Source organism: Lycium barbarum, chromosome 11, assembly GCF_019175385.1.
Source record: "Lycium barbarum isolate Lr01 chromosome 11, ASM1917538v2, whole genome shotgun sequence".
In the NCBI taxonomy this organism is placed as follows: Eukaryota; Viridiplantae; Streptophyta; class Magnoliopsida; order Solanales; family Solanaceae; genus Lycium; species Lycium barbarum.
The window spans coordinates 70986222-71012778 of NC_083347.1; the positions used below are offsets into that span (position 1 = coordinate 70986222).

Below are 26557 nucleotides of genomic sequence, written 5' to 3' on the forward strand. Positions count from 1 at the left end.
AAACAATCTCTAAAAATCACCATAGTTTCAACACACAAAACCAATATAAGACAACATGATCTTACAGTTTCCAGTAGAACTTATAACCAACTAAACTTCTTATCATAGACATCTAACAAGCTACCCCTTAAAATTTAACTTAACCCCAATATTCAATCATTTTTCTTTCTATTCTTCAAATTAGCATGTTATAATACCTATTTAGCATGATATTATCCAACACATAGCTCATTTTAAGACTTTGAATAACAAACAACAAACACATAATCAACATTAGACACTAGACTAAACATTCATAGCATTTCAACTAACAAACAAGTTTAAGCAAAGCGGTATAAAAACTGGAAATATAAAATGATTAGAATAGGATTTGTAGACACGTAATTTTGACCCACCCCATGGTTTCACCTTATAGTTTTAAATATTTCTTTTAATTTTAATTCTTGACGTGTCAACTTTATTCTATTTTTATTTAGTAGGCTTATTTGCGAAAATCAAAAAGAACAAAAATATTTACTATTTTAGAGTATAAGTTTTGTGTTTTAAAGAAAGAAAAATTACAAAAATATGCTTTATAGGTTTTAATTTTGCTTAGCCAGTCATTTATTTTAAGCTTATTTTTTTTAGTTATCTAGAAATAGTTATTAAATATTTTTGTGTTTTATAAAAAAAAAAAAAAGAGCAAATAGGATTATACCACCTCACCACAAAATGACAAAATTTGATAACAAACCTTATCACAAAAAGTGAGGGGTTCACGTTTTTTTTTTAGGGAAACATTATTGTTAGGGGTGGAGCCCACACAATGAAAAAAAAAAAGAATGAAAAAAAGGGTGGACACGTGACTAAAGGAAAATGCACACAGCACACACAATACATGATGGATAGGGAACATCTTTTCTGTTAGATAGCACACAAAAGATAGAAGGAGCAGGAGGGCCCACCTTTTTATTTTTGTTTTGTTTTATTTTTCATTTTTTTGAATATATACACAATCACACGGATAGATAAGAAGGAGGGTCAACTTTTCAATAAGAAAAATAGAGGGACCCCACAATAAAACTGTGGGGAATTTATTATTTTATAGAGGAAGGCACAGAGAAAGGGGGGAGAGGAGAAAAAAGACCCTAAAAAAAAACACCCCACAATAGAGAGCAGCAATTGCGTTCAAGAAAAGGCTCTCTCAAAAGTTGTTGGACCCTTCACGTTTTTCGCAGAAAGTTCACACAAAAACACAAAACAAAAAACAAAAAAAACCACCTTTGATCACCACCACGAAAAGCCATGTTTGAACCTTAGAGCTTTATCCTCCAAAACACCATTAAAGCACCTCTATTAAACGTTCCATATTTGGTCGGAGTTGAGGTTTGGTCCCGTCGGCGTTACGTGCAGTCGATTTTGTACGCGAGCTTGGAGTATCTTTGGTCCTTATGTATTGAAGGAACTTTCAGTTTTTAAAGGTCCATTCTCTACTTTGATTTTTCTATTTTATAAGTTATTTGAATGAACCTACTTCATTAAATTCTCCTTTGTTTCCTTGAGAAGATGAATTTCCTGTTCCAAATCTATTGCATAATGTCGAATGTTGAAAGGGTTATCTCTGTGCATGTTTAAATTTTTGCCTTATGAATTCAACATAATGATACAAAAGAATAAAATGTTAGTTTATTTCTTAACTGTTAAATGGGTCCAAAATTTGAGGTCCTACTCCATATTCTAATTCCGTTCCTTTTAATAATGATATTTGTAGTTGGCTTTTCCTATTTTTGCTGTATATTTTGTTATCGTAGTTTCTTTGTTTAAAGATAAAACGAATCTGGGAGATACTTTTGTTATACAAGACCCATCCTAAACGAATCTGTTTTGGTTATTTTGGGTGTTCATGTATTTAGATGAGTCCATTTTATTTATTATTAGACTACATTTATATGAACACTCATTATTTAATTCTGTGTTATTTTGTTTAAAAATCTCATTGAATCAAATGTAAGAATTATGGTTGTTGCGATAATGGGCTGCCTATTTCGGGTTAAAAAATTAAAAGTTTGTTTTGGGGCAGAGACAAAGTTTAAGTCTCAAATAATTAATTAGTTGTAATTAATTAATTGTAAGGGAGCGAGATGGATTGCGAATTTATTCAAAATCCGTTGTCGAAGAGTGAAAAATGACTAAAAATGAATTAATAATAACCAAATAATAAGTCTCGAATTTCAGAGACAAATAATTGCATTTAACGCTAGATGAGCTTTAGGCACATTTCAAGACATTTGTTTCGATTAAGAATGCGGTTACGCATCTTATTTCGAGACGTTCTTTTAATAACTCAAGGATGCGGTTACGTACCTTAGTGGAACTCGTTTTAATAATTAATATCGTTTCGAATAAGAATGCAGTTATGCATCTTAATTTGAGATGCTTAAAAGATTCGGAATGCGGTTACGCATCCGAGTTAAAACCAATAAAAATGTTCAACAATAAAAGTACGAGCAAATCAAGGCTCAGATACATAATATATTCAAAGATTAATTTAAGCTAAGTATAAGTCGATAAAGCGACCGTGCTAGAACCACGGGACTCGAGGAATGCCTAACACCTTCTCCCCGGTCAACAGAATTCCTTACCCGGCCTTCTGTTTTCGCGGACCATAATAAAAGAGTCATTTCCTTTTGATTAGGGATTCATTAGGTGACTTGGAACACCAAAACTCAATTCCAAGTGGCGAATCTGAGTAAATAAATAATCCCTTTTCAAAACCGTCACTTCAAATGGAAAAACCCTTTAATAATAAAAACTTGCGCATTTATAGCGCGGGGGCTGCAAAAAAGGGGGGTGACAGCTCTGGCGACTCTGCTCGGGAACTACCAGATTTCGAGCTTTGTGATATTGCCTTATACTTGGCTTTTATTATCATTATTTGGGTTTATTGTGTGCTTTGTTGAGCCTAATGTGCTAACTGCCGCTCATTTACCGCTTTGATATTGTTGAACTGTATTACAAACTGTTTTCTCTCGCGCACCCCTCTGAGTCTCTGAAACACTTCACACACAGTCACAGGAATGCAGTTATGCATCCTAACTTTCTGTCAAGATAAAGCCGGAGCGTCTTGGCGCCCGGTGAAGGATTTTAGTCACACATGTTAGGCGGGACAGGATAAGCAATGAAGTCGGAATAGCACTGCTACCGACAGTATTGCCCCTCCCCGGCTCGAGTTGTCCACTCGGGTTAGCCAGTCTAGACACCGTTTTTCATTAGGTTTTAAACCTAGCAGAACTGAAACGCAGACATGATTATCCCTAGTAGGATCCGCTTATATGCATCACTTGCATTTGACTTAGTGGGACTCGGCACAGGGGTCGGGTCCGTCTAGGACAGGTATCCCTTTTTCTGACCGACCTGTGCATCTCATGTGCTATTTGCAATATTATTTTTAAGGCTTGCTTGATTGATGATCGGCTTTAGGCTAACTAGTGAAATAAAAGAGAGAGGAGCATTCATCTGACTTTTTACGCACCCATTTTCCTTAAACCTCTAATTTGTCTCGCTCTTGCTAAAAATAAGAAAAGAAGAGTTCAATTCGAGACGAGTTTATTAATTAATTTTTTTTTTTTTAAAACAACTTAGCAGTCCAATCTGGACGAACTACGCACACCTGATTCCCGTCCCTCGGGGCGACGATACGTAGGCAGCCCATATCGGGTTCGGTGATCCTTATTCAAAAAATTAAAAAAAAAGTGTTTTTATTTTTTATTAGAAAATCCAAAAAACAAAGGAGATAATTTTATATATAAAAAAAAGATAATAATAATAAAAGGGGGGAGATTCCTTTTAATGCCCTATCCAAAAGGAAAAGGAAAACGCAAAAAGATTTTACTTCGAGTAGTATTTTTAGCGGGGTTTCTTTGGAGGAAATTTTACAATCAAAATCCAAAAAGATTTTGTTTTCAAGTTTTTGTAGTTTTTTTTCTCTTCCTAAATTTCAAAAAAAAAAAAAACAAGAGAAGAGAAAATTCGAAATAATTTTATTGATTACTTTATACCGAAATTTCCCGAACTACGCAAAGATCTGATTCATGTCCCAACGTAGGCAACCCAAGTTGGGTTCGATCGAATTATTTTCAAAAATCAAAATGAGTAGTGAAAGAGCGGAGAAAAAAGGAAAAAGAGTGGAAAGAAAAAGAGAGATAATCGTAAAAAAGAAAAGAAAGGAAAGAGAGCGAGTGAATCGAGAGGCGTGGAAATGAAAAATGAAAAAGAGAGGATGGCCAAATCGAGCGGGAACTGGGATGATGCAAAAATGACATTATTACCCTTAGAGTCATTCTAGAACTGATAATTGTGAATATGCGCATTGCAAGCAATTCCCTAACCCATATTTTTTTTATGATGTTCGATTTTAGAAAGTGGTTGGTTTGTGGTACACTGGCAACACACATCCACTTCATTAGATCAAAAGGAAGTGTGCCAATGTCGAGCGAAAATGAACTCCCAATAGTCAATACTGAGGAAAGACAAGGACATGGTCAACATGAATCAACCGTTGTTGAGGAAAATAGGTTGTTGAGGCAACGTATGGTGGGGATGTTACAAGAATGGTCGAATGGTAGGCAACCGCCCCAGGCAATCCCTAGTTTTTCTGACATCACGCCTATTGAACATGCAAATACTCAGGCCTCACTCTCCATGTCAGAAGATCGTGTGTACCTTTCTGGGTTTGCTCATGGTCTGGGTGACTATACCAATTTGCCTAACATTACTGAAACCTCCACAAGTCGTTTTCCAAGGGTGCAAATCAGGACTGATATTCAGGGTATCGCAACAGCGCCGCCCGTTTATACGTTCTCGCAGCCTAATCCTATGGTTGTGACAACTACTGTGCCAGTCGACATGATTCCCCAACCCACTATGGTGCAAAGACAAAATCATGGGTCACAATTTGTTACCCGTCAAGATCAGTACTACCCTTCGGATTTCACATTCATGGGCCCAGATCCTCATCACTCTATTTCACAGTTTAATTCTCTTATTGACATTGAGAGACCGGCGAAAAATGCTGAACATGAGGACATGGCTGGAAAATTGAAAAGCCTGGAACAAGCTATGAAGAACTTACAAGGATTGGGAGGTTATAAAAGTGTCTCGTTTAGAGATTTGTGCATGTTTCCCGATGTTCATCTACCCCTCGGATTCAAGGTCCCAAAGTTTGACAAATACGATGGACAAGGTGATCCCATGGCCCACTTGAAGAGGTATTGTAATCAATTGAGAGGAGCTGGGGGTAAGCAAGAGTTGCTTATGGTCTACTTCGGTGAGAGTTTGACGGGTTTAGCCTCAGAATGGTTCATTGATCAAGACTTCACTAAGTGGCGTATTTGGGACGACATGGCTCAAGATTTTGTGCAGCAATTCCAATACAATATAGACTTAGTTCTTGACAAGAAGTCTCTGATCAATTTGAAGAAGAAAACTACAGAAAATTTCAGGGAATTTGCCATCAGGTGGCGGGAGCAGGCTGCAAGGGTGAGACCACCGCTAAAAGAAAGCGAGGTTGTGGAGACTTTTATCCAAACACAAGATGAAGAATATTATCAGCACATGCTCCCTGCCTTAGGAAAATCATTTGTTGAAGCCATCAAAATGGGGGAGATGATAGAAGATGGGATTAGAACAGGACGTATTGTGAGTTTTTCTACCTTTAAATCCACCACACATGCAAGTGAAAGTCAGTCAAAAAATCTTGGGATAGAGAGGGATGGAAATTCTGATGTTGCAATGATTAGATCTGGACAAGGTCAAGCTCCGAGGGGCCGCCATCGTCAATATACTCAGCATCAACGTCGATCACCAAATTACACACAATGGCGAGCAGCAACACCACAAAACCCTCATCCGTCTCCACAAAATTTTCAAGCATCATATAATCCCCATTCGAGGCAGGAGTACGGCAAGAGACAAAGGCCAAGGGATAATTTCACACCCATTGGAGAATCTTATACGAGCTTGTTCCAGAAATTGAGACATTTGGGCCTGATCACTCCTCTACTCGGGTATACTCCTGACCCGCATTCAAAAAGTTTTGATCCCACCGTACGATGTGCTTATCATTCTGATATTCAGGGACACAGTACTGAAGACTGTCGCACTTTAAAAAGAGAAATAGAAAGAATGATTCAAGAAAAACTGATTGTGCTACAGGACAGCGACACTCCAAGCGTCGCAGAGAATTCTTTAATGGCATGGGATGATGCACGCTTCGTAGCAATGAGCGCGTTGGCCAAAGGGACCCAGAACCTATTTGTTGAGGATAATGTATTTGACATTGGTGAAGGTTCTAGTAGTGCTGATATGCAACTTAGTGGCTAAGGTGTCAAGCTCAACAATTGGGGAAGTCACTCCGTTTTCCACTTGGAAGGAGTATTGGTAGTTTGTTTTGACGCTCTTTCTGTTATTCGGATTATTCAGGGTTGTAATCTGGATTTTTACCTTGCTTGTTTTGATGTTCGAACCCTTCTATCCTTTTTGTCTAATGAAAAAAAAAAGAGTTTTTGTTTTTTTTTAATTTTTAATTCATTTTGTTTCGTTTTCTTTTGTACAGTTTGTTTAGGCTGGTTCTAGTAACATGACATGCATGCGGATTTTTTTGGTCAAATCTTAAAACCTGATATAGCCAGGGGACAAATGCACCAAAACTCGAAAATTGTGAAAAAGAACATTTGAGGAAACAAGCAGAGACAAGTATGAAGGAAAAGTGAGAGACAATATCCAACAATGCATTTGTTGTGAAGAGATACCATGTGATTTTCATTTCTCATTCTCAAATCGCATGTTTTGTACTTGACATTTTTAAAGATTGGTATGACGAAGGCATTTCATTCTGCTATCTAAATATTGTGTCACCATTTGCTACCCCTGTTGAACCTTAGTTTTATTTTCTTTTATACCCCTCTTTCGGAATCAAAATAGAATAAGAAAAGAAAAACAAAAGGACAACGAAAAGAAAAGGAAGAAGGAAACAAAATCACACAAAAAAAAAAAAAAAAAAAACACAAGAAATGAGCTGTCGGAACTACGTCTGACCTGATTCTTGTCTCGACAGGATACGTAGGCAATCCTATTTTGGGGTTCGGTCCAACCCAAATAAGATTCTAAATTTTCCGTTTCAAAGAAACTGGGACAGAAGTTATTTTTCCTTTTGAGTCGATTCTAAAAGTTGTAAGTCTCACCCCCTATTATTTTTGTGTTGTCTTCGAGCCTCCACGCCATCATTTCTTTTCAACCCTATCCAAAGCCACGTTACAACCAAAGAAAAGGCCTTCAAATCAATCATTGTTAATGTTCAAGGTTGAGCACGCTATGAGTACAAAATATTTGCTAACGTGCATCACTTGTCTGCGTAAGCATAAGGGAAGTGGAAGAAGAGAATGAAAATGAGAGAGTCTACTGGTGAAAGCCTTCACAAGCACCATAAGGCAATGAAGATCTGAGAGAAATGAAAATGAGAGTCTCTCACTGGTAAAAACCTTCACAGGCACCATAAGTCGACGGTGAGTTGAGAGAATGAAAATGAGAGAGTCTTACCGGTGAAAACCTTCACAGGCACCATAAGGCAATGAAGATTTGAGAGAAATGAAAATGAGAGTCTCTCACTGGTGAAAACCTTCACAGGCACCATAAGTCGACGGTGAGTTGAGAGAATGAAAATGAGAGAGTCTTACCGGTGAAAACCTTCACAGGCACCATAAGGCGACGGTGAGTTGAGGGAATGAAAATGAGAGAGACTTATTGGTGAAAACCCTCATGGGCACCGTAAGGCGATGGTAAGATGAGAGACAAATAAAAGAGAGAGGTTTAGTGATGAAAACTCTTCGAAGCGCCACTAGCCGAATGAGAGTCTTGAGCCTGTTGAATAGGTTGAGATATGAAGCCTTGATTTCAAAACAAGTTATGAGAGCACAATAGGAGTTAAAGAATAGATTGGTTGAACAGATTAGGCCGCTCAATCCAAAATGCATGTCATGACCATTGGAGCCAGCGACCACATTCAGATAAGTGTCTTCTTTCCTTTTCTCCTAATAAGGGACATTTCCACTTCTACATTTTTTTACTTCTTTTGTTTTGTTTCGTTGAGTCGTCCATGTAGAACGGGTAGAGAAAGGATTTCAAAACTTGCTACCAGCTTTTCCAATTGCGAAGCAAAACATCTGGCTAACACATGAAGGTAGCATGATTCAAAGTGGGTAGAGTACCCAATGAGTTATCATTCATTGATAGATTATGGATTCATGAAAATATATGGGATCAGTAGAGTTTGAATTAATAGGCACCATGAAACAGAGGTATTGGTATTGGTTTTGATTTAAAGTCACTGAAAGTCACTCCGATAGCCAGAATTTGGGTCAGTGGTCCAACGAGCCGACAGCGAGCACAGACTATTTGAAATCACAGGTAAGTAGAACAAGTGCATGAGCAAACACCTTCAGAACCAAGGCCACAAACCAACCACCACATCTTAAAACTCACAATTTTTCTTTGTTTAAAACAGGAATGGATATTATCCTCAAATCAAAGGGTCAAAGCTTCAAAAGGTACAATGTCTTATTTTTGTCGATGCAAAAGGCAATGTCACAACATATGTTTGCAAGCAACAAAAATTGATCGACTTTTCAATTATGAATACTGTCACCCCTAGGAGATGCACTTCCTAGTTCGGGTTGTAGGAGACGCACTTTCTAACCCAAAGCTCTACTCCTAGGAAACGCACTTCCTAGTCGAGTCTTTCTGTTTAACCCCTAAGAGACACATTTCTTAGTCAGGGTCTTTCAGGTTTTTCTTTTAGGAGACGCATTTCCTAATATGAACCTTTACTCCTAGGAGACGCACTTCCTAGTCGAGTCTTTCAGTTTAACCCCTAAGAGACGCACTTCTTAGTCCGGGTCTTCCTGGTTTTTGACGTTTAGGAGACGCACTTCCTAACCCAAAGCTCTACTCCTAGGAAACGCACTTCCTAGTCGAGTCTTTCTGTTTAACCCCTAAGAGACACACTTCTTAGTCAGGGTCTTTCAGGTTTTGCTTTTAGGAGACGCATTTCCTATTATGAACCTTTACTCCTAGGAGACGCACTTCCTAGTCGAGTCTTTCAGTTTAACCCCTAAGAGACGCACTTCTTAGTCCGGGTCTTCCTGGTTTTTGACGTTTAGGAGACGCACTTCCTAATGCAAACCTTTACTCCTAGGAGACACACTTCCTAGTCGAGTCTTTCAGTTTAACCCCTAAGAGACGCACTTCTTAGTCTGGGTCTTCCTGGTTTTTGCGTTTAGGAGACGCACTTCCTAATGCAAACCTTTACTCCTAGGAGACGCACTTCCTAGTCGAGTCTTTCTGTCTAACCCCTAAGAGACACACTTCTTAGTCTGGGTCTTCCTGGTTTTTGACTTTAGAAGACGCACTTCCTAATGCAAACTTCTACTCCTAGGAGATGCACTTCCTAGTCGAGTCTTTCAGTTTAATCCCTAAGAGATGCACTTCTTAGTCAGGGTATTTTTGTTTTTACATTTAGGAGACACACTTCCTAATTTGATTCATTACTCTAGGAGACACACTTCTTAGTTTGAATTTTTAGAGTCACCCCTGGGAAACACACTTCCTAGTTAGTACATTTAATTTTACTTTCACAATTGAATTATTTTACAATTTTGCTAACACTCACCAAAAATTTTCCTGGTGCAAACTGGGACAGAATTTTTTTGTTTGTGTTATTTGTTTTGATAATTTACAGGACCCACCTGAAGAACGGGAAGCAAGTCAGGACCCGCCTGAAGAATGGGAGCAAATCAAGACCCTCCTGGAAAATGGGATTTAGTTTATCAGGTTTCTCCTGGATAATGGGATTTAGTCATCAGGACCCTCCTGGAAAATGGGATTTAGTTATCAGAACCCTTCTGAAAAATGAGATTTAGTTATCAGGACCCTCCTGGAAAATGGATCTAGTTTATCAGGACCCTCATGGAGAATGGGATCTAGTTTATCAGGACCATCCTGAAAAATGTGATCTAGTTATCAGGACCCTCCTGGAAAATGGGATTTAGTTTATCAGGACCCTCCTGGATAATGGGATTTAGTTATCAGGACCCTACTGGATAGTGGAATTTAGTTTAATCAGGAGAGGTACTTCCTAATTGGACCGTTTGATTTTACTCTCATAATTGAATTATTTTATAGTTTATTATTTTGATAACACTAACAAAAATTTCCTGGTGGAAACTGGGACAAAAATTTTTTGTTCGTGTTCGTTGTTTTTGGTAATTTGCAGGACCCACCTGAAGAATGGGAGAAAGTTGCAGGATCTGCCTAGACATCAGGAACCCGCTTGAAAAATAGGGTGTACTTTCAGTTGGTTTCAAGTTCAGTCAGAAGTAACAGAAGCCCTGCCTGGAGAATAGGGATGACTTTAAATTTTAAGTTCAGAAACAAGCATGAAGATCCAAGTCAAGATTCAAGAGAAGCTGCATAGAGAGAGTCTTGTACTTATATTTTCTTTTTAGCTTTTATTTTTTTCATTTTTGATGTAATAACAGGAGCCGCGGACCGGAACCTCGACAGGACCTCAATCGACTCCCCCAACTAAGTATGTTTCATCACCCATCTTACCTCTTGAACTACACGAGACCTGATTCCCTTATAACCCGGGATATGTAGGATGCCCAAGACCAGGGCTCGACCACATTTTGTTCCATTCCTTTCTCTTCCCTCAAATAAAGGTCGGGTCCAAATTGGTCTCGTTGTCTACGTCTTTTTCTGAGAACGCATCGCGTCCCCAACCAAAGAGGGACAGGCTGTAGACACGTAATTTTGACCCACCCCATGGTTTCACCTTATAGTTTCAAATATTTCTTTTAATTTTAATTCTTGACGTGTCAACTTTATTCTATTTTTATTTAGTAGGCTTATTTGCGAAAATCAAAAAGAACAAAAATATTTACTATTTTAGAGTATAAGTTTTGTGTTTTAAAGAAAGAAAAATTACAAAAATATGCGTTATAGGTTTTAATTTTGCTTAGCCAGTCATTTATTTTAAGCTTATTTTTTTTTAGTTATCTAGAAATAGTTATTAAACATTTTTGTGTTTTATAAAAAAATAAAAAAAGAGCAAATATGATTATACCACCTCACCATAAAATGACAAAATTTGATAACAAACTTTATCACAAAAGGTGAAGGGTTCACGTTTTTTTAGGGAAACATTATTGTTAGGGATGAAGCCCACACAATGAAAAAAAAAATGAAAAAAAGGGTGGACACGTGACTAAAGGAAAATGCACACAGCACACACAATACATGATGGATAGGGAGCATCTTTTTTGTTAGATAGCACACAAAAAATAGAAGGAGTAGGAGGGCCCACGTTTTTATTTTTGTTTTGTTTTATTTTCCATTTTTTGGAATATATACACAATCACACGGATAGATAAGAAGGAGGGTCAACTTTTCAATAAGAAAAATAGAGGGACCCCACAATAAAACTGTGAGGAATTTATTATTTTATAGGGGAAGGCACAGAGAAAGGGGGGAGAGGAGAAAAAAGACCCTAAAAAAAAAGACCCCACAATAGAGAGCAGCAATTGCGTTCAAGAAAAGGCTCTCTCAAAAGTTGTTGGACCCTTCACATTTTTCAGAGAAAGTTCACACAAAAACACAAAACAAAAAAAAAACCACCTTTGATCACCACCACGAAAAGCCATGTTTGAACCTTAGAGCTTTATCCTCCAAAACACCATTAAAGCACCTCTATTAAACGTTCCATATTTGGTCGGAGTTGAGGTTTGGTCCCGTCGGCGTTACCTGCAGTCGATTTTGTACGCGAGCTTGGAGTATCTTTGGTCCTTATGTATTGAAGGAACTTTTCAGTTTTTAAAGGTCCATTCTCTACTTTGATTTTTCTATTTTATAAGTTATTTGAATGAACCTACTTCATTAAATTCTCCTTTGTTTCCTTGAGAAGATGAATTTCCTGTTCCAAATCTATTGCATAATGTCGAATGTTGAACGGGTTATCTCTGTGCATGTTTAAATTTTTGCCTTATGAATTCAACATAATGATACAAAAGAATAAAATGTTAGTTTATTTCTTAACTGTTAAATGGGTCCAAAATTTGAGGTCCTACTCCATATTCTAATTCCGTTCCTTTTAATAATGATATTTGTAGTTGGCTTTTCCTGTTTTTGCTGTATATTTTGTTATCGTAGTTTCTTTGTTTAAAGATAAAACGAATCTGGGAGATACTTTTGTTATACAAGACCCATCCTAAACGAATCTGTTTTGGTTATTTTGGGTGTTCATGTATTTAGATGAGTCCATTTTATTTATTATTAGACTACATTGATATGAACACTCATTATTTAATTGTGTGTTATTTTGTTTAAAAATCTCATTGAATCAAATGTAAGAATTATGGTTGTTGCGATAATGGGCTGCCTATTTCGGGTTAAAAAATTAAAAGTTTGTTTTGGGGCAGAGACAAAGTTTAAGTCTCAAATAATTAATTAGTTGTAATTAATTAATTGTAAGGGAGCGAGATGGATTGCGAATTTATTCAAAATCCGTTGTCGAAGAGTGAAAAATGACTAAAAATGAATTAATAATAACCAAATAATAAGTCTCGAATTTCAAAGACAAATAATTGCATTTAACGCTAGATGAGCTTTAGGCACATTTCAAGACATTTGTTTCGATTAAGAATGCGGTTACGCATCTTATTTCGAGACATTCTTTTAATAACTCAAGGATGCGGTTACGTACCTTAGTCGAACTCGTTTTAATAATTAATATTGTTTCGAATAAGAATGCAGTTATGCATCTTACTTTGAGATGCTTAAAAGATTCGGAATGCGGTTACGCATCCGAGTTAAAACCAATAAAAATGTTCAACAATAAAAGTACGAGCAAATCAAGGCTCAGATACATAATATATTCAAAGATTAATTTAAGCTAAGTATAAGCCGATAAAGCGACCGTGCTAGAACCACGGGACTCGGGGAATGCCTAACACCTTCTCCCCGGTCAACAGAATTCCTTACCCGGCCTTCTGTTTTCGCGGACCATAATAAAAGAGTCATTTCCTTTTGATTAGGGATTCATTAGGTGACTTGGAACACCAAAACTCAATTCCAAGTGGCGACTCTGAGTAAATAAATAATCCTTTTTCAAAACCGTCACTTCAAATGGAAAAACCCTTTAATAATAAAAACTTGCGCATTTATAGCGCGGGGGCTGCAAAAAAGGGGTGTGACAGGATTTACCTTTTATTAAGGCAACCTAAAGACCAAAATAGGATTGAGACTTCAAACTTCAAATCACTAAACCTTTTTTATCCTCAAAATCCTCTTTATTTTAATCTTTTCCCTCTTGTATATCTAGATGAGTTGAAAACTGTTATATATATATATATATATATATATATATATATATATATATATATATATATTGTAGCCTATGCTCTTTAAATTTCGAAAAAAGAAGATCCTCTTCCCAATTCCTCAACTTGCAATATATAGATTTTTTGAATTAGGGAATCCTAGCATAAAATGGACACCTCATCCTAAGTTTTCCTCCCAAAAATCTTTAAATTGCACCCTCCTAACAGATAATTCGAAATTTTCCATATAGGACAACAAAATATAACTCGTTTGTACCCTAAAATATATCCAAATAATCAAACAAAATCTTTAAAAAAATCAAAAATAGTACAAACAACCTATATTAACGGTATAGTTGTACTAATTGGTACAATGGGATAAAATCCCCAATTTGTGTACCTTCACATAGGAATTTGCTAGGAAATTTCCCCTAGGTTTGATTCTATAGTGCTAAGGAACACAAGATGACCAAGGGTTCGTGACCCCGCCCATGGCAACCTTAGCCCAACCCGAGTAACATCCTAGATTTAGGGACTAATTTAGATAGCAAAAACGAAAATTCAAAGGGAACTGAACCTAGAAACCATGAAAGGACATGGTTGAGGTCAAAAACCCTCGAATAATTAATGAAAATAAGCCCAAAATAGCCAAGAATCGAAGAGTGCGAGCAAACCCTAACTAGGTCGCCTATATCGCTTGAGAGGAGAGGAGAGTGACAGGTGAAGCCAAATGAAAATGGAGGGGGAAGGGGGGGGGGGGGTGGAGGTTTATTTTAATAAACTAATAAACTTTCATTCCCTCCTTTTTTAAACCCCCTCCCCCTTTTAAGTTTTAAAAATGTTTAAATTACCCCCCGCCCCCTCGATTTAAATGACTAAATACATATATTACTAAATAAAAATAATTATTTAGGCTTATTAAAATTTAAAAATCGCAAATTTAAATTATTAGCTTTAAAACAAGCCTAATATTGATATAGTTTCGGAGAATATTTAAAAATGTGAAAACGTGCGGTAAAAAATGAGTCGTAATTCATACATCGTTTTAACTAACAATTTTCCCAAATTAGATGGAGCGGGATACACATCCTCTTTTCAAATCAAATTTGTGAGAATAAATAGCTCGTAATTTTTTATAATTGTCAATTTTTGCGAAATAATAATAAAATGTCAATTTTTCAAGTTTCTCGGATATTTTGAAATTCTATAATTGAAAGAAATATCTTTACTCCGTCTTTGACTCGGGAAATTTGAAACTCATAATTCACAGCTTATGAGGTGAAAATTAGGTGACAACAAGTGTCACGCCCCAAACCCGACCCTGGACGTAACAGGCACCCGATACTATAAACAACATCGGAAGCACCTTACGAATCAATAAACATCAAGTTCTTTTTTTTTCTCTCTCATTATTTATTCCAACAATTATCAATAGTCAATTGAGCATGATCACAATTATGAAATAAAACAACAGAAGTCTAATATAAATATAGCGTCATAAGAACATAACAATACCCAATGAGTCAAATGACGACTTCAACAACTACCCACAATGTCTATCTATGGAGCTTCTAAGATGATAAATAACGAATAGTCGAACTTCAAGACGCAGCCTGAAAACTAAAGCAATAACTAAGATAGGGGTGTCCCACGAACAAGGGTGTGGGCTCACCAAAAAGTCTGAAAGTAGCAAGCTCTCCTAGTCCACACGCATATCACGAACGTGCACCTCAACGTTACCTGACACACCATCAAAAACAACAATAGTATGCCTGAGTACTGGGTACTCAGTGAGTGTCTAAAGGGCAATAGTTAATAAAACAAAATGAGATAGTAAAACTCAGTAACAATCGCCGCTATATCCTTTACCGGCAATTGATCTTTGGCCTGTGATGCTGGGGTTGCTAAAGTCTTTAGCAGCTATTCAGACAAATGCTGGGAAATGTAGTTGTTATTGCCGCTTAAAGTCACATGCTTTAACGACAATTGTTTAGTGGCAATTATAAAGGCCGCTACATCCATTCCCAAAATGAACTAGTCCACCTTTTAGTGTCCAATTAAATTGCCGCTAAATCCAATTAAAATGCCGCAAAAAAGGACATGTTTTAATGACTATTGTGTACCGACAATTATAATGGCCACTAAATTCTTTCGTCAATGGCTGAAACAACACTTTTAACGTCTATAGTTGTTGCCGCTAAAAGTTACCTTCTTTATCAGCTATTGTATAGCGACAATTATAATGGCCGCTAGACATGTTCCCAAAATAGCTAAGTTTACACTTTTAGCATCCATATTTTTTGCTAGTACTAATTATATCAACGACAATTATAATGGTAAACTTGTCACGACCTAATTTGGCTAAGCTGTGCGGGCACTTACCTTTCCCGTCTCGGTAACCGAACCCTCAACCCAACGATAATAAAGGCAGAAGTAAATAAATCAGTTAAGCAGAAGAGAATAAATCACATAAGTCTTACGATAATAATATAGAAGTAAGTGCGGAAATAAGAAAATACACCCAGGGTCTGGTCTAATCCATACAAGAGCATCTAGATTTGAAATATATAAGTCTAGAAATATAATAATACATTAATCTGTATATGTCTCAGAATGAAAAAGTAAGACAAAAATAAGAAGAGTCTTCAAGGCAGTGGACATCTCGTGGTCACCCTATAAACTCAAAGCAGTCTTGATAGCGACTATCAGCCACGGGAGACAGAAGAAGATCCAACCTGGAACTCTGCACTCATAAAAGAATGCAGAAAGTGCAGGTCAGTACAAAACCATAGTACTGGTACGTATCATAGGCTAACTAAGTATAGCTGACATAGTTCAAACAATAAAGTAAGATAAGCAGATAAATCATCAAGTATAAGTCAGAAACAATACACATCACCACCAAGATTGTAGCATCTAAACCCAAGTGTGCCAAGTCATAATATATCCAATCCGAATCCAATTAACACAAGTAAATCACCAGATAATCACAAAATAGCCATAATACAATGTAATGCAATAATGTATGAATACAAATGCAATGCTATGAAATGTTGTGTACATATGTACTCCGGACGAAAACCTCCACGTCTCCGCAGCACAACCTAAGGTGACTCGTGAAGTCTAAGTGCTACTCATCCCGGATCTTCGCCCAACAGACAGACGAGACTCCAGATCTTTTCCCACGGAGGATTTGCATCAGCACCACCTAGGGGACCTACGGAGTCCATGCACTCACTTAATCTATGATTCCGGGACAAACATCGGATATTGAACTCTCACGTCACTCTCATCAAAAACGAGCCCAGCTCATCACAGTGTTTCATCAAGTATCAACAATGTATCAATAGTATATCATGAAGAATGAGAATGCATGCAATGTATGTGTCAACATCAATAATCAAATCAATATCACAAGTACCAAACACGGGCACGCCAACAATATCATGGAAGACTGCACAAGCCATATAGAACACTATCCTCGTGTAAAACATCAACAAGTAAGGTACTACAATATCATGATCAAGATATATCAATAGGTCTACTATCACCACTCGGCATCAAGCCACCAACAATAGGACAATCAAGTCACCACATAACGGGGTGGCTAGTTCCAATCACACAACAGGGACCAACCTAAGACAATATCCCACCCAACTTCATACTCAAAGGTTTACATGCTGTCTTCGAAAATATCATCTAAATATATGCTTCGGTTCACGAAGTATCACCAAGGGTAAGCCATAACTTACCTGGATGGCCGAATAGCAATACACCGACAATCACTCCTTAGCCTTTCCTTTCCGCTGAGCCTCAAGATCAAGAAAGTCTAGGCATATTCGAAATCTAGATTAGAAATCATGAAGATCGATACCTATATTGCTATTATTCAAATTAGGTCAAAAACAAACCCTAGAATTTAGGGAAACGGGGCCCACAGGATCAAAAAGGGAAATTCAGGGGTAAAATATCCAATTAAATATTAGGTGATCAAAACCCATCAACCAATTTCCAAATTAACTCAAGGTTTCATCCAAATTCAAAATCCAAGCAAAACCCCAATTTTGGGTATTAATCATAATTCTTAGATTCAAGGATTCAACACTAATAATGGAAGACATATGATTAACAACCTTAGATACATCATAATCTAGCATAAACCCAATCAATTTCATCATTTAAAATCCTAGGTAAAATATCCATTAAACCCACTTTCAATCATCCATTACAAATGAACTAACAAGGAAAAAGGGATTCTAAGATGATTAGGAATAAGGAATTTAGCAAGGGGATTAGAAGGACTTACCACCAAGAATTTTCTCCAAGAATCCTCTAGAACAGTTCCCAAGAGCTCAATTTTTGTAATGGTAATAAATGATAGAATAAGGGCTTTTAATACACACTTAATGAAAATAACAGGCTGGATACCGTTACGGAGGCATCAGGACCGCCACGCCACCACCACCCAGACGTCCACTCAAACAGTCGGGACGGTCAAGACAAAATAAGCTTGGCCACCCCAGCGGCCATCCAACCGCTACGGCGGTGCCGCTGGGATGGCACTGGTGCCGCCCTAGCAAACACCATGTACCAGAATTCCCAAATATTTTTCAAGTCTCAACCGAAATCCCGAACAACTCCTGAGGCGATCTGCTCACAAACCACGTACACAGCCCCACATAAAAACACGCTACAAATGCATTTATGGCCTCGAAATTCTCAACGGAGGTTTCATTGATCAAGTCAACCCCGATACCTCAATTCCAACTTCTCAACTCAAGTCCCAAAATGCATCCGAGTGCATTGGGAACCGAACTAGATATACACATAAGTTCTTAACTACCATCTGGACCTCTCGGAATCAATGAATTTCCAAAAAAGGTCTGTTTACCCAAAAGTCAACTCTTTTTCGCTTTAAGCCTAAATTTCACAAAAAACTACCAAAATCATATCTGGACACCTCGGGAAACATGTCAACGGTTCCCTCGGGTCAAAAGTGAGCTAACCAAGCTCGGAGAGGGGCAGAAGTGTCGGAAAGACTATAACGACCAAACAGGTAGTTACATCAGATACCAATTAAACTATCGCTCGTCCTCGACCGAAAAAGGGAAAATAGCGGGGAAGTACCTGAATCAGTGAACAACTGGGGATATCGGCTGCGCATGTCGGACTCAGTCGCCCAAGTAGCATCATCAACAGGACGGTGCCTCCATTGCACCTTCACTGAAGCAATCTCCTTTGACCTCAACTTTTGAACCTGCCTATCCAAGATCGCAATAGGCTCCTCCTCATAGGTCAAATTCTCATCAAGTAATATCGAATCCCAACAAACAATGTAAGTACCATCGGCATTGTACTTCTTCAGCATGGAAACATGAAAAACTGGATGAACTCCCGCCAAGCCTGGCAGCAAGGCCAACTCATAAGCTACATAACCCATACAGTCAACAATCTCAAATGGGCCAATATACCTGGGGCTCAACTTTCCCCTCTTCCCAAACCTCATAACACCCTTCATGGGTGAAATCTTTAATAGAACCTGGTCACTAATAGTAAAATCTAAATCACGGACCTTACGATCCGCATACATTTTCGGCCGACTCTGAGCTACCAAAAGCTTGGCCTAAATAATTCTCAATCTATCAAGGGAATATCTCAATAGATCCATACCCTAAGGTCGAACCTCGAGCCCATCAAACCAGCCAACCCGAGATCTACACCTCCTACCATATAAAGCCTCAAAAGGCGCCATGTCAATACTCAAATGATAGTTGTTATTGTACGCAAACTCAGCCAATGGTAAGTGCTAATCCCAATGGTCGCTAAAATTAATAACACAAGCTCTCAACATGTCCTCGAGCACCTGAATAGTCCGCTTGGACTGGCCATCGGCCTGGGGGTGAAAAGTTGTACTGAGATCTAATCAGGTACCTAACTCCTCATGAAAGGCCCTCCAAAATTAGGAAGTGAAGATAGTACCCTGATCAAATACAATAGAAATTGGAACCCCATGCGACCTCATAATGTCCCGAATGTATAATTTGGCTAATTTCTCTGCGGTATAAGAAACCTAAACCGAAACAAAGCGAGCGGACTTAGTCAACCGATCAACTATCACCCAAATAGAGTCAAACTTACCTGGGGTCTTCTGAAGACCCACAACAAAATCCATGGCAATCCTTTCCCACTTCCCCTTGGGAACAGGCATCCTCTGAAGTACACTGCCGGATCGTTAGTGCTCATACTTTACCTGCTGACAATTCCCATACTTAGCCACGAAATCCAATATGTCTCTCTGAATCTGACGCCACTAATAGTGTTGTCTCAAGTCACAGTACATCTTAGTCGCCCCCAGATGAATGGAATAGAGAGAGCTATGAGCCTCAGACAAGATCAACTGAATCAAATCACCAACATGAGGAATGCATACACGTCTATTAATCCTCAAAGTTCCCTCAAGGTCAATCACGGCCTCCTTGACCTCACCCCTCAAAATCCCATCTCGAATCTTGCTCAACTGAGCATCCTCAAACTGATGAGTCCTGATCGGATCCAATAAAGATGACCTCGCATCTACACAAGCCAAGATCCCTCTTGGGCTGAAATATCAAGGCGAACGAAACTGTTGGCCAGAGTTTGAACCTCCATGGCCAAGTGACGCTCGACAACAATCAAACGATATAAACTCCCCATACTCACAGCCTTGCGACTCAAGGTATCCGCCACCACATTGGACTTTCCGGGATGATAAAGGATAGAGATGTCATAGTCCATCAGGAGCTCCCTCTATCGGCGCTGCTTATAACTAAGATCTCTCTGGGTAAACACAAGCTGAAGGCTACGGTGATCGGTGAAAACCTCACAATGGACATCGTAAAAATAAAACCTCCAAATCTTCAAAGCAAAGATCACGGCCAACAACTCTAAGTCATGGGTGGTGTAATTCTTATTATGGATCTTCAACTGACATGAAAAATAAGCTATCACTCTACCCTCCTGCATCAACAGAGTACCCAAACCCATACGAGAGGTATCACAATAGACTGCGAAATCCTTACCCTCCACCGGTAATGCTAAGATCGGGGCTGAAGTAAAAAAGAAGCCTGCGCTTTTGAAAGCTCTCCTCATAATCATCTGACCATTGAAAGGGAATATCCTTCTGAGTCAATCTAGTAAAAGATGAAGCAATAGCAGCAAAACCCTTCACAAACCGACGGTAGTAGCTGGCCAAACCCACGAAACTACAAACCTCAATAATAGTAGTGGGCCTCGCCCAACCCCTCACAGCCTTAATCTTCTGTGGGTTAACTATAATCCCATCCTTAGACAAAACATGGCCCAACAATGCCACATACTCTAACAAAAACTCACACTTCGAAAACTTAGCAAACAAGCTATGCTTCTTCAATAACCCAAGAACAATATGAAGATGACTCTCATGCTCTTCTCTACTCTTGGAATACACCAAGATATCATCAATAAACATAATCATGAAGGAGTCAAGGAATGGCCTAAATATGCCATTCATCAATGTCATAAATGCAGTCGGGGCATTGGTAAGCCTAGAAGATATCACCAGAAACTCATAGTGTCCATATCTCGTCCAAATGGCTATCTTCGGAATATCCTCCATCTGATCCTCAACTGGTGGTAGCTTGAACGCAAGTCAATCTTCAAAAATAATGAAGAACCCTGAAGCTGGTCAAACAGATCATCAATACGAGACATAAGACACTTGTTCCGAATAGTAACCATGTTCAGCTGGTGATAATCAATGCATATCCTCATTGGCCCATCTTTCCTCTTCACAAATAACACAAGATAACCTAAGGGAAGACACTCGGTCTAATGAACCCCTTGCTAAACAAATCCTGCAACTACTTCTTAAGATCTTTCAACTCCACAAGTGACATCCGATATGGCGGAATAGAAATAAGGAGAGTGCTCGGATTCAAATCAATACAGAAGTCATTGTCGTGATCGGGTGGCATACCTGGCAGATCATACGGGAATACCTCCGCGAACTCATTCACAATAGGAATGGACTCAAGGGGTGGAGATGTAACCATCGCGTCACGCACATGAGCCAGATATGCTAAACACCCCTTGTTGACTAACTTTTTCGCCTGAAGGAAGGAAATAATCTCCTTCGGAGTGAGACAAGGAGTACCCCTCCTGTCACGACCCGACTTAGGGGCCGTGACGAGTACCCGATACTTGTACCGAGCACCCCTTACTTATCATCTTACCTGTACCTGTTAGCAAGCCGTATGAATAGTACCATATATATATTTTTTTTGAACTGAATATTAACATTAGCAGCGTCATTATGAACATAGACTAGTAAGCTTCGCTATTACTTCATATAGTAGCATTAAGATGCCAAATTACCACATATCTAACTGTACATAACTGACTGTGCATATCTATCTACGAGCCTCTAGACATAGTACATTTATACATAGGAAGGGCTGAGTACTGTCGTGCCCGAGAATACATACACAAAATAGTACCACTGGAGTGAGGCTCCGGAACAACTGGAGCGCTGTAGAGTATCGTTGGTAGAACTCCTAAGGATCAAGTCCACCTGTCTGCTGACCTGCGCGGCATGAGACGCAGCATCCACAAGAAGGGACGTCAGTACGAATAGTGTACCGAGTATGTAAGGCATGAAAGATAACACTAGCAGTAACACAATGTATAATTAATAATGTCATGGAGTCATAGAATATAGAGGATAGAACGTATCTCATGTCATATATTATCATCTCGTATCATATCGTATTATATCTTATCTTGTCTTGTCATAGTATATCACGTCATAGTATATCGTGTCATAGGGTGTCAGGCTATAGTATATCATAACATAGTACCTCATATCGTAGCATGGCATGTTATAGCTTGTCGTGTCATCGCATAGCGTGTCATAGCATGTCTTACCATAGCATAGCATATCATAGCGTATCATAGCATAGCATAGCTTGTCATATCATGTCCTGTCGTAGCAGATCATAGCATATCATGTCATAGTATAGCTTACCATAGCATATCTTATCATAGCATGTCTGGTCATGACATGGTAGGTCATATCATAGCGCCGAACAATGCCGGCTCACCCACATAGCGCCGATATACACCGGCTCACCCATATATCCCGTGTCCGGGCACCCCGCGTCCAGGATGATAACCCAGCTGATCAGGTGGCAGTGAAACATATTTCCCTTCCCATTCCCCCATGTATCCTTTCCCCCAACCCAGGTTCATATACATAGCTTGCATATATGTACTTCGTATGCATATACACATCTTATATACGTACACATATTTTTGTATTCATATACATAGCTTGTATACATATACATGTCTTATATACATTTACTTATCTTATATATATACATCTTTTATATACTTATACATATCTTATAGACATATACATGTTTTATATATATATATACATATCTTATATACATAGACAGGTTTTATATATGTATATATCATATAAGCACACAAGGGAGCCCAAGGAAAAATCATATAGCCATCGGAACGGCGTAAGGCCGGTGACCTCCGATTACATTATGGAATACTCGTGATCGCTCTTGTCTCACCTCGAAGGGACGAATATTTTAAGGTGAGATGGTCAACGGAGAATAGTATTAAAGTAAACGTAGAATGAAATTGTGGGCATCATAGATGACAGTTCATAGACTTTGAAATCTTTAGAAAATAAAGTCATAGCTAGGGAATATAAATAAGATTCAAAAATTAATTTATCATTTTCATATTTACATAAGATACTTAGCTTAGTTATCTTGGTCATAGAGTCGTTCCGGTAGTGCGTATCATAGGCATATCCTCTTATGTAATGTCATTGTTATCATTCTCGTCATGGAAGGGTCCTCGTTGGAGGAGTCATAGTACTTATCATTTGGTAACGAACTCGGGATCAAAGGTTCCCTTTGGATTCACTTCTAATAAGTCAAGCAAGACTGTAAGGAAAAATCCGAGAGTAGCGGGCCCACCTCGGGCCGGATGGGGTGACGCATATGATTTACATATATTACGTGTCATGTCATTACTTGTGAGGGTCCTAGGGTAATCGGGTCCCACTTATGCAAGTTCTAGGGGTTTAAGAGGTCTTTCCATCATTTGCACACTTTCTAGTTCAATTCTATTGAACAAAAAGTGGAAAACTTTGGATGCGGATTCCGGGGAAGAGAGTTGTCCCCGAGGCGCGTACCCAACTTATTACGTCTAAGACATGCCATAGAAAGAAGGGTGAAACCTTACATACCTCTTTCCGCTTCTTTTGCTATTCCGAATTCACGTTGCAATCTCGTCAAAATCTGCAAATTGGTCATGTTTACCAAAACTCTTATTAAGATACTTAGAGTTGAATTCTTAAGGAAACATTTGGCTACCGAAATTTCGGCAGCACTTCCCCTATAAATACTCCATCCCACCAAGTTCAACTTGGCCAATTTCAATCAACAACAACCCGGGAATCCAAACCCGGCCAAACTATTAACACAACTCAACAATATCAACCATCATGCTATCAACTTCAACAATCAATCGAAAACATGTTCTAATATTAACAACCTTCGTCACACAATTCAACGGTATTTCATTTATATTCAACTCAATCGCTAACAACATCAACAACAATACCAATAGTATTAATACCATTTTCCAACAACAACGTATGCCATAAAATTGCCCGCACAGTGTTTTCTAGATTTCTCAACCCACCAAATTTGCGTTATACTTATTTAAAACAAAATTATTTTCGTAAAGGAGTCGGAATTCTTATGAACAACATCAATAACAACACTATCCACTTTTTTTACAAGTTAAATACATTTATTTTCATCCAATATTCCCTTCACTTCTCATTCCATAATTCACAACACCAACAAACGAATTTATCAGGCTATTCTCTCCGTTCTAATCCATTAAAACTCTAAATAAACTCGTTAACAATGAAAAGGAACCTTATTCATACCTTATTCATGCAGCCACCATGTTATCACTCCCCTCCTTGGTTGATTTTTAGCTCAAATTGAAGACAACGCAGCGTACAACACTTTTCTCTTCATGGGCTTCGGGATTCGGGACTCAGATTTTGATCAAAATAGGGTTTTCTTCTCTCCAAGTCTCTTCTCTCTCTCTTTCCAGAAGTTTCTGGTTTTTTTTGGTCTGAAAAATGAGGAGAAAGGGGCTGAATTTAACTTAAATAGGCATGGGTCATGGGCCTAACCCGGTTGGGCCCGGTTTGGGCCTAGCCCACTGACCTTTCTGCCTTAAAACGTCCGTATCTCCCTATTCCGAGGTCACCTGTGGACCCACGACCTATGATTGGAAAGCTAATTCAATTATCTACAACTTTTATGTCTGGGGTTTTTCCCAAATTCCAAATGTAGAATGCCGTTTTTGCCCCTCCAAGTCAGGTCATCCCGGAAACGTTTTCTTAAATCGTCCTTTTGGAGGGCTTACACTCAGTTTTGGCTTATGGGTCCTTCTTAGGACTTGCTCAACTTCACATGTGCTACCCATATATCTCTTTATGTGTCTTTAATAAAATCTCGATGGGTGGGCCCCACCTTGGCTTATAGTTACGAGGGCTATCCTCGAGTGATCACGTTAATAGATTTACTTCCTACGCTCTCCAAATGCCATATATATATATATATATTCTCATACTAAGATAATATAATCTTTATCCCTGATCCTTGTGTGAAATTCCCATTTTGCCCCTGGCCTTCCGCATTATTTCCATGAACCATTTTACGAATTCCTCTTTTTACCCTTAACCTTTTCCGACATTTCCATACTACTAATATTCATAACCAACTTGTACAGTAAAATTTTTTTGGGAGATGATCATTCTCTTAGCTTTGCCACGACTACCTTGAAATATCCGAACGTATAAAATACGGGATATAACACCTCCACCCGAGTCTAGGAATGCCATGCATGGCTAAAGCAACTATCTTGGTGTGACAGTCCAATATCGCGTGATAAGGAGAAAGCCAGGTCATACCCAAGATAATATCAAAGTCCACCATATCAAGAATCATCAGATCTACTCAAGTGTCATACCCCATAAAAGTAACCAAATAGGACTGGTAAACTTGATCAACAGCCATATAATTTCCAACCGGAGTAGACATATGAACAGGTATATCTATGCTATCACAAGGCGAATCCCAACCAACAGCATGATATGTAGACACATACGAATAAGTGGATCCAGGATCAAACAACACAAATGTTATTCTATGACGGACAGAAATAGTACCTGAAATAACAGTATCTGAGGCCTCTGACTCGGGCCTACCCGAAAATAAGTAAAATGGGCCCCACCACGTGCAGTCTGAGATCTCCCTCTTACACTCTAGGACCCACCTTTAGAACCCTGAGAACCACCACGGCCTGACTGAGCACCGCCCCTCTGAGAAACACCACCTCGACCGCCAGACGATGTCAGAGTCGTCTGGGCTGATAATCCCGTCTGGGTCAGGAATATTTCCTAGTAATATGTCCAACCTCTTCACATCAAAAACAGATCAGAGGGGACGAAGGCTGATAAACTGAAGCTGAGGACCCGGATGAAACAACCCTCTCTACTGATCGAGAAAATGAACTCTCACGAGCTCTCTATCTAGGTGGCTCACTAGAGGAAGCCGGCAAAGCTGAGTGCACAGGGCAACCTAAATATTGCAGATACGGCCTAGAAGACTGATCGGCACCCCTCAAACTAGAACCACCATAACTCCCAGTCTGACGTTGTCTCTTATCACCACTACTTCCAAATGCTTGGACCTTAGCGGCCTCAACCAAAGAAGCATGCTCGGCGATGGACTGGAAGGAAGCCCCCATGCCCTCCATCTAAAGGAAAGGAATCTGAAGAGGACCGACTAACCCACTAACAAAAAGCCTAATCCTGTCAAGCTCAGTAGAAATCAAGGGTATGGAATAACGGGATAGATACGGATAACGGGTCACATAGGCCTCCACAGTCATACCCCTCTGCTGTAGATTTAGAAACTCATCCCTACCCGGCTCTCTCAAAGATCGAGAAACATACTTCACAAGGAAGGCCCGGTAGAACTGAGTCCAAGTCAGGAGAGGAGAGCCCTCAGGTCTGC

General features: G+C 38.9%; 1 protein-coding gene across 5 annotated transcripts in view; it reads left to right on the top strand.

The window, feature by feature from the left end:
• The first annotated feature begins 920 nt into the window (after positions 1-920).
• LOC132616669 (uncharacterized) overlaps positions 921-26557 on the top strand; it is a 29702-nt gene continuing 4065 nt past the window's right edge. The window contains exons 1-2 of one of the 5 annotated variants that reach the window (XR_009573325.1): positions 921-1460; positions 8540-11910. Coding sequence is in view for 2 of the 5 variants with exons in the window: in XM_060331238.1 (XP_060187221.1) it covers positions 4342-6360 (2019 nt within the window). In the remaining 3 variants the exon portion in view is untranslated. Of the gene's footprint in view, positions 11911-26557 lie in introns of those variants that run through there. The other 4 variants (XR_009573324.1, XR_009573323.1, XM_060331239.1 and 1 more) reach the window with 4 other exon arrangements.